The sequence below is a fragment of the Leptodactylus fuscus genome, chromosome 5, assembly GCF_031893055.1.
Source record: "Leptodactylus fuscus isolate aLepFus1 chromosome 5, aLepFus1.hap2, whole genome shotgun sequence".
In the NCBI taxonomy this organism is placed as follows: Eukaryota; Metazoa; Chordata; class Amphibia; order Anura; family Leptodactylidae; genus Leptodactylus; species Leptodactylus fuscus.
Genome location: NC_134269.1, coordinates 1,558,647 through 1,567,676, shown reverse-complemented (window position 1 = coordinate 1,567,676; position 9,030 = coordinate 1,558,647). Strand labels below are relative to the sequence as shown.

Genomic DNA, 9,030 nt, shown 5'->3' with positions numbered 1-9,030 from the left:
AGGTCACACACACTACTCAGCCTCATCAGGAGCATGTCCAGGTGTTGTAGGGAGGTCATACAGACACGTGGAGGTCACACACACTACTCAGCCTCATCAGGAGCATGTCCAGGTGTTGTAGGGAGGTCATACAGGCCCGTGGAGGTCACACACACTACTCAGCCTCATCAGGAGCATGCCCAGGTGTTGTAGGGAGGTCATACATGCCCCGTGGAGGTCACACACACTACTCATCCTCATCAGGAGCATGTCCAGGTGTTGTAGGGAGGTCATACAGACACGTGGAGGTCACACACACTACTCAGCCTCATCAGGAGCATGCCCAGGTGTTGTAGGGAGGTCATACAGGCACGTGGAGGTCACACACACTACTCAGCCTCAGCAGGAGCATGTCCAGGTGTTGTAGGGAGGTCATACAGACACGTGGAGGTCACACACACTACTCAGCCTCATCAGGAGCATGTCCAGGTGTTGTAGGGAGGTCATACAGGCCCGTGGAGGTCACACACACTACTCATCCTCATCAGGAGCATGCCCAGGCGTTGTAGGGAGGTCATACAGGCCTGTGGAGGTCACACACACTACTCAGCCTCATCAGGAGCATGTCCAGGCGTTGTAGGGAGGTCATACAGACACGTGGAGGTCACACACACTACTCATCCTCATCAGGAGCATGCCCAGGTGTTGTAGGGAGGTCATACAGGCCCGTGGAGGTCACACACACTACTCAGCCTCATCAGGAGCATGTCCAGGCGTTGTAGGGAGGTCATACAGACACGTGGAGGTCACACACACTACTCATCCTCATCAGGATCATGTTCAGGTGTTGTAGGGAGGTCATACAGACACGTCTAGGTCACACACACTACTCAGCCTCATCAGGAGCATGTCCAGGTGTTGTAGGGAGGTCATACAGGCCCCGGGGAGGTCACACACACTACTCAGCCTCATCAGGAGCATGTCCAGGTGTTGTAGGGAGGTCATACAGGCCTGTGGAGGTCACACACACTACTCATCCTCATCAGGATCATGTTCAGGTGTTGTAGGGAGGTCATACAGACACGTCTAGGTCACACACACTACTCAGCCTCATCAGGAGCATGTCCAGGTGTTGTAGGGAGGTCATACAGGCCCCGTGGAGGTCACACACACTACTCAGCCTCATCAGGAGCATGTCCAGGTGTTGTAGGGAAGTCATACAGACACGTGGAGGTCACACACACTACTCAGCCTCATCAGGAGCATGTCCAGGTGTTGTAGGGAGGTCATACAGGCCCGTGGAGGTCACACACACTACTCATCCTCATCAGGAGCATGTTCAGGTGTTGTAGGGAGGTCATACAGGCCCCGGGGAGGTCACACACACTACTCAGCCTCATACTGACAGGTTTTAAGGATTTTACAGAAAAGTTGGATCAGCCTTTAAATTTGGAGGGTGGGGGACTCCAAATCCAGGCTGCCATTGGTTAAAAAATTTGATTTCCATTGATGATTTTTGTGTGATTTTCTTGTCATCACATTCCACTTTGTACAGAACAAAGTATTCAATGAGAAGATTTCATTCATTCAGATTTAGGAGGTGTTATTGGAGGGGTCCCTTTATTTTTTTGAGCAATGTATATGTGTAGTGTTGTGTATGGTATATATGAGTAATGTTGTGTATGGTATATATGAGTAATGTTGTGTATGGTATATATGAGTAATGTTGTCTATGGTATATATGTGTAGGGTTGTGAATGGTATTTAGGTGTAGTGTTGTCTATGGTATATGTGTAGTATTGTGTATGATATATATTTGTGGTATTGTATAGGGTATATATATTTAATATTGTGTATTGTATATATGTGTTTACTCTGTAGTTGACTCTGCACCTTTCAGCCGAAGTAGAGAGTCCCAAGCCAACATTTCTTTGCCAAGAAGGCAGTATCAACCCTGCATAAAGATATAGAACAGAAGGTGGGCCAGTCCTTAAGCCTGTCAATGTCTGCCAGCAGTGTCAACGTTTGGATCTATAACTACAGTAAAGGACAATATATGTTCTTTTCAACCCACTGGGTGAAAGTGGTGACTGCCCAGACGTTCCATCAACTTGGTCAGGTGACACCGCTTACGCCTCCATGTTCTCATGCCGTTTGTTCTGCAACAATGTCCACTTCATCCTCCACTGTGTCCTTAGCCTCCACTGCAGGGACAATTCACACTACTCTTCCAGCATACCACATGAGGTGTATAATTCCCTGCCTTGCTCATTTCAGTGCGCTGTCAGCTTTCACATTATGTGCCCTGGGGGAAGTGCTATCAGTGCCGTTACCAATAGCTCTTCACTGTCAGAAGAGCCTTACTGACAGTCTAGCTGTGAACGCCCCTCCTGATAGTACTGTGTGTAGTGCTATACTGTGAGGGGGTGTTCATTACCTCCCAGCCATGATGCTAAGCAGTGAGGAAAGGCCCCAGTACTAATCTATGAATATGTACAGTGAGGAGGGAGTGGGGCATTCCTCACCACTTAGTTTCATGGGTGGATGGTAAGGAACGACCCCTCACAGTATAGTACTACACACAGTACTGTCAGGAAGGGTGTTCCCAGCTAGACTGTGAGAAAGGCCCTTCTGACACTGAAGAGCTTTTGGTAATAGCACCAATAGCTCTTCCACTGTGGCACATAACGGGAAAGCTGTCAATGCACTGAATTCGGAGCACTGTCGGCTTTCTAGCGGTATATAAAACCACATCTACCTGAGGACATGAAAGCTCCTCTTTAAGAATTCTATCAATCTTTGAGACATCATAAAAATGACTAAGAAACTTTGAATGCACTTCAGCTACTCATACATACCCCCTTGAGCTGCAGTGGCAGAACAGCCTCACACAACATAGGCTAATGTACGAGGTTTCCACCATTGCAATTCAATCCTCCATATGTTGAACTGTACAAATAGAGAAAGGTCATAAACGATTTCTTGATGATACAAGCAGACACACCTACTCCCCTGTGTAACTTCAATGTTAGCCAGTGGCAGCTAATGCATGACATCTTCTGTTTGCTCGTGCCCTTTGAGGAGGCCACTTTATTCATCAGTCGCTAGGACAGCATCATTCCACTGATTCATATTCTGGAAAAGTTGCTGTTAAATCTGGCTGGTCAGGGGACTTGAAACATCGTACCGACATCTCTCGGCCACATGAGCCATGTGGAAGCTGAACTGGAGAAGGAGGAGGAGGACATTGGAGTACAAGCAATGTGTAGTAAAATGGGTAGTTTTTCGACACTGATAAAAGGAGAGGAGGAGCAGAAGCAGCCGGAAGAGCAAGAGGGAGATGCGGAAGATGAGGCAGATGACCAAGACACATCATGGCAGTCCCTCGGAGCCACTTGCGCAAATGGCCCAATGGATGCTCACTTGCTTGCGCAGTGACAGACAAATTTTTTTGGCTGTCTCACCCGGCCTGTAGTGTCTGTTAGATTTTATATTGACAGGACCGAGAGGAAAGTCATGTTAATATTCACACTGGTTGTGTCTGAGCAAGACAGTTCTAAGATAGGGACAAAGTCACAAAATAAATCAATAATATTTGGGCCACAGACATGTAATTCACATAATTGTACAAGTGATATGGATGCAATTGTAAAACTGAGGATCCAGAATGAGATAAACAGGCTGTATCTAAGCCTCACACTCATTGTGGAGACATAATGTAGAGGATTACAGTTGGTCAAGTACCGGTCATAGGACATGGCCGTGATCACATAACATTTTGTGCAGTTAACCCCCCCCCCATACAGTTCAAACTGAGCTAAACACTCAATATAAGGTGTAGTGCTCCCTTCCCTTTGATAACTTCCAAAAACTTAGGAACAATACTTGTTATGAGGAATAATTCTGCAAATGCCAAATGTCCAAGGAAGAAATACATTGGAGACTGGAGACGTTGGCTTGTGGACACCAGTGAAATGATCAAGAAGTTCTCACATATAATCATGAAATACATGAGCAGAACAACAGAGAAGAAAGTCATCTTGTAATGATTCAGCTCGGGGAATCCCAATATAAGGAACTCAGTGACTGCGGTTGAATTCACATCATCCACATCAATGAACTTGACTTAGATGATTTATGAGGCAAATTTTTTGGATTGAAAATTCTATTTAGTTTTTTATTTTATTTTTTTTTACATTTGTCTTATTATGAATTTCTACTTTTTTCTGTTTTATTTCTATTTCCAGTGAACTTAAGATGTCAAGATAATTTCTGCACAAAATTGTGAAATGATTTCCTCTGAAAATAAAAATATTAAAAATCTAATTATCTTAGCCTGAAATCCCTGTAGGATGGACAATTAGAGATAATAGTAATAATTACAAATAATATTGTCTCTGAAGACACTGAAGATTAAGGAGGAAAAACAATAATAATAAGTCTCCGGTGACGTTGAGGATTACTGAGGAGAAGATAAGATTAAATCCGATAAATATCTACAAGGTTTATGTATCTGAAGTTTAGCAGCAAATATAATACTTAAGGGAACCTTTCACCACGTCCACCAACTCCAACTCTTTCCATCCTTTACTAGTCTCCGCTCCACTGACTCCGTCACAGTACCGTTATCCTGAGCAATAGATCCGATCCTGATGTTTCCTATACACTCTCTAATGTTATTGGGGGGGGGTCTGCACCTGCCCAACACTGCCCACTTGATTGTAGAGAGTCCGGGTAGAATATCAGGCACCAAAACTAACTGCACTGATGTCTTTACAAAAGCTATTATGCTAATGAGTCAAATGATTCGTTACTAGAGATGAGCGAATAGTGAACTAACTAACTGTTAGTTACTGACCAAAACTAACCGCACTGATATTAGTAAAGCATATAAGCATATAAATAGAACGTAAACAGTGACATATTTTTATGCATTTTTTATTTATTTAGTCATTTGTAGCAGTAAATTAAGTTTAACTATTAATATGTATCAGATCTCTTATGTATCACCTTTATTATAACCAGTTATATAGGAATTATTTCTTCATCTAGTTATTTTGCAATTATTTTTTTTCTCCCCACATTTCCAAAGCCATCACTTTTTTATTTTTTATTTTTACAGAGCTGTTTAGCAGACAATTTATGTTTCCATATGAAGTGTTGTGAAGCTGGAGACATTTAGTATGGGGTAGAATTACAGAATAACGGCATTTGTACAAGTTTGCAAAGGGCAAAATCGATGTTACCTGCATTTACCAGGTCGGTATAGATTCAAAATTCACGGAAGGTAGACCATGAAGACACTTATAAACCCAAAATAAAACTTCACTTTTATTAACACTCTCTATATATAAAATGGTAAAAAATGTCAGGGGTCATAATGAAGTACGTCACACTTCCCTTTGGAAGATTGCCTTTAGCCTGACTGCAGCATAAAGGCATTGATAGACGCCGAATCAGTGATTCAGTGTTATGGTCAGCGGGGTTTATTAAAAAAAAACTAAACAACTGAAAAACCCTGCGGAGCCCTCTGGGCTACTGACTGCTAAAAACCTGGTGTGAACGCTGTCTGACAGTTCCTGTCACTGCCAGCTAAATAAAGGACCAGGTTTGCTCTGTTACCAATCACAGAGTCCTGTGCAGTCAGAGCAACCGCACAAATAAACTAACTGGCTAGCCAGCACTCCTGGACTAGCCAGAGACCAATGAACACCCTGTGTGCTTCCAGCCACCCAACCCCCAATGCAGCTTACTGCCAAACAAACTCCCAGTGTGAACACTGACTGAGGGGAGAAGCTAGCTAAGGCCAACTGAGATTCTACCACACACCATACAAGGCAGCATGCTGCTCATCTACAAATGGCATTGCTGTCTCTGGGGATATTTTACTACCTAGGACCAACAAATAATACTCTGTCTGGAACCCAAGCACACACACACACACACAACCTTTCAGGTATCAGATTAGGATTTGGATTTGGGATTTGATCTTAGAGCGCCGGGCGTCCAGACCAGCCAGACCAGCCCCCTTATATAGGCAAGGGGTGGTCACCAGCAAATAGTCCAGCTGCCCAATCCGAGCGTCCATTGGTCGACACACATGTCGATCAACCAGTCGACCACGCCCGGCTGTTGCAAGGCAGATTAACCCTTGCAACCCTGGACTGTGCAGAGGAACAGAAAGCGACGCCCAGATCATGGCTGCATTTACTGCACAATCCTAACACTCAGGGACATTTTGAAATTTTTATACTAGCCCCCCCGACCTCAAAATCCTGACCAAAAAGACTGCTCCCATTGAAATCAATGGAAGCCGCTCAGGAGTTTTCTCCGGGAGACATTTCTTCCGGCTACCGGAAAAAAGAAGCGAGGTGCTCATTCTGCAGGCCTAGTTGCCTCGCGATTCAGCCTGAAGACACTCCCTCCTCCGGACTAGTCATTGGGTCTAATCAGGAGCACAGTGCGCAGCTGGATGCCGGTGCAATGCACCGACTTTCAGTCACGGCTAACCAGCTTTTGGTCCGGAACCTGAGGCGTCCTCTGCCTCAGGTTTCGGACCAAAAATCACTGTATGAACCTACCGTAAGAGTAGCTCATTTTGGTGCCTGATATGGTATAATTATGTCTGATGCCAAGTAGGTGGTGTCAGGAGTGACTCAAATTCCAATTAAGGGTGTTCCGTGCCTAAGTCGTGTCCCCTTGGTTGCCTGATACCACCCACTTGAAATTAGTAAGTTAAATAGTATATCAGGCACCAAAACTAACTGCACTGATTGCTCAGGATTGGTGGGAGCTAGAGAAGAAATTCTAATTAGTTGAGCAAAACCTATTTACAGATACAAAGTGTCCAAATTGGTGGAGGTGGAGAAAAGTCTTCTTCAAGTATTATATTAGTATTATATTTGCTGCTAAACTTCAGATACATAAACCTTGTAGATATTTATCGGATTTATTATTATGTTCTACTCAATCCTTCCAGACATCCCCGGAGACTTATTATTATTGTTTTTCCTCTCTAATTGTCGATGTCTTCAGAGATGATATTTCCCCAATCTGATGGACTATTACCTCTAATTGTCCCTCCTGCAGGGAGTTCAGGCTTACATATATACAGGGCAGAATATTCTAAGCCATTTTTATTTTCAAGGGAAACCAGTTCACGTCTTTGTGCAGAAAATATTCTCTTGAGAAGCATTAACCCTCGATGCAAGTCTGTCTCTGAAGTGCTCTGGAATTAGAAGACTGACATTACCTGAAGACAAATACAAAAAAAATCTTTAAAAAATTACAAAAATTCTCAATAAAGCTAAGACTAATTTATCCTAAGTCACGTTCATCCATGTCTCCTCTTGGTATCGCTTTACGAGACTCCTTCATATAACGTCTAGAGATGAAGGTGGATGGTGTGAACTCTACCGCATTTACCGAGTTCTTTATATTGGGATTCCCCGAGCTGAATGATTACAAGTTGACTTTCTTCTCCATTATTCTGCTTTTGTATTCCATGACTATATGTGAGAACTTCTTGATCATTTCACTGGTGTTCACAAGCCAACGTCTCCAGTCTCCAATGTATTTCTTCCTTGGACATTTGGCCCTGTCAGACATATTCCTTATAACAAGTGTTGTTCCCAAGTTTCTGGAGGTTATCATAAGGGAAGGGAGCATTATACCTTATGTTGATTGCTTAGCTCAGTTTGAGCTGTATGGGGGAGTTGTCTGCACAGAATGTTATCTGCTCTCGGCCATGTCCTATGACCGGTACTTGGCCATCTGTAAACCTCTCCATTATATCTCTATAATGAGTGTGAAGCTTAGATACAGCCTGATCTTCACGTCCTGGGTCCTCAGCTTTATCATTGTATCCATATCAGTTACATTGTTAGCTCAATTAGATTACTGTGCTCCAAATATTAACTATTTCTTTTGTGACTTTGCTCCTTTAATAGAACTCTCTTGCTCGGACACAACCGGTATGAGTATTAACATGACTCTCCTCTCGGTTCCCGTCATTCTAATAAACTTCATCTGTATAATGATATCCTATGCCTATATCTTCCACACTATTTTTGGAATTTCCACCACATCAGGCCGACAAAAAACTTTTTTCACCTGTAGCTCTCACTTGGTGGTGGTTGCCATCTATTATGTCTCCATGTTCGTAGTCTATACTCTCCCTGACCGAGGATATTTATTAAGCATTAATAAGTTTATTTCCCTGGTCTTTATTGTTCTGACCCCCCTGCTAAACCCCATTATATACAGTCTAAGGAACAAAGAGATTCAGGCTTCTGTGATGAAATATATGAGAGTCTCTGGTTAAAAATATGTCATATAAAAAAAAAGGTTTTTAAAGGTTTTTACTAAAATAATGATTTCTTAGGTATAAAATATTTATAATTATCAATAGAATTCATTAAACCAAAATATAAATAGAAAATCCTGGGAATTCTAATCATTATTATTATAATGTATAATAAACTTCTTCCTCTTCCTCCTCCTCCTCCTCTTCCTTTTCCTTTTCCTTTTCCTCTTCCGCTTCCTCCTCCTCCTCCTCCTCTTCCTTTTCCTCTTCCTCCTCTTTCTCTCTCTTTTCCTCTTCTTCCTCCTCTTCCTCCTCCTCTTTCTCCACAAAGGGCCATCGAGTCCAACCCCCTATAATACAGGTTTCCCTAAATCATCCCATCTAAATGTTTCTCCAGCTTCCGCTTGAAGGTTCCCATTGATGGAGCGCTCACCACCTCCAGTAGCAGCCTATTCCACTCATTCACCACCCTCACTGTCCAATTTTTTTTCTCCTAATATCTAATCTAAATCTGCTTGGTATTAATTTCATCCCATTACTTCTTCTGTTTCCCTAAAGAGAATAGGGTAGATCCTTCTGCACTCTGACTACCTTTCACATATTTATAGACCGCTATTAGATCCTCTCAACCTTCTTTTCTACAAACTAACCAATCCTAATTCCTTACCCGCTCCTCCTAGGACATGGTTTGCAGATCTTCCACCATCTCTGGACTTGCTCCAATAAATCAATGTCCTTCTTAAACT

General features: G+C 42.9%; 1 protein-coding gene across 1 annotated transcript; it reads left to right on the top strand.

The window, feature by feature from the left end:
- The first annotated feature begins 7,369 nt into the window (after positions 1 to 7,369).
- On the top strand, positions 7,370 to 8,302 carry LOC142202247 (olfactory receptor 6F1-like). The gene has a single exon (XM_075272310.1). The coding sequence runs from the start codon at positions 7,370 to 7,372 to the stop codon at positions 8,300 to 8,302; it is 933 nt and encodes a 310-aa protein (XP_075128411.1).
- The last annotated feature ends 728 nt before the right edge of the window (positions 8,303 to 9,030 follow it).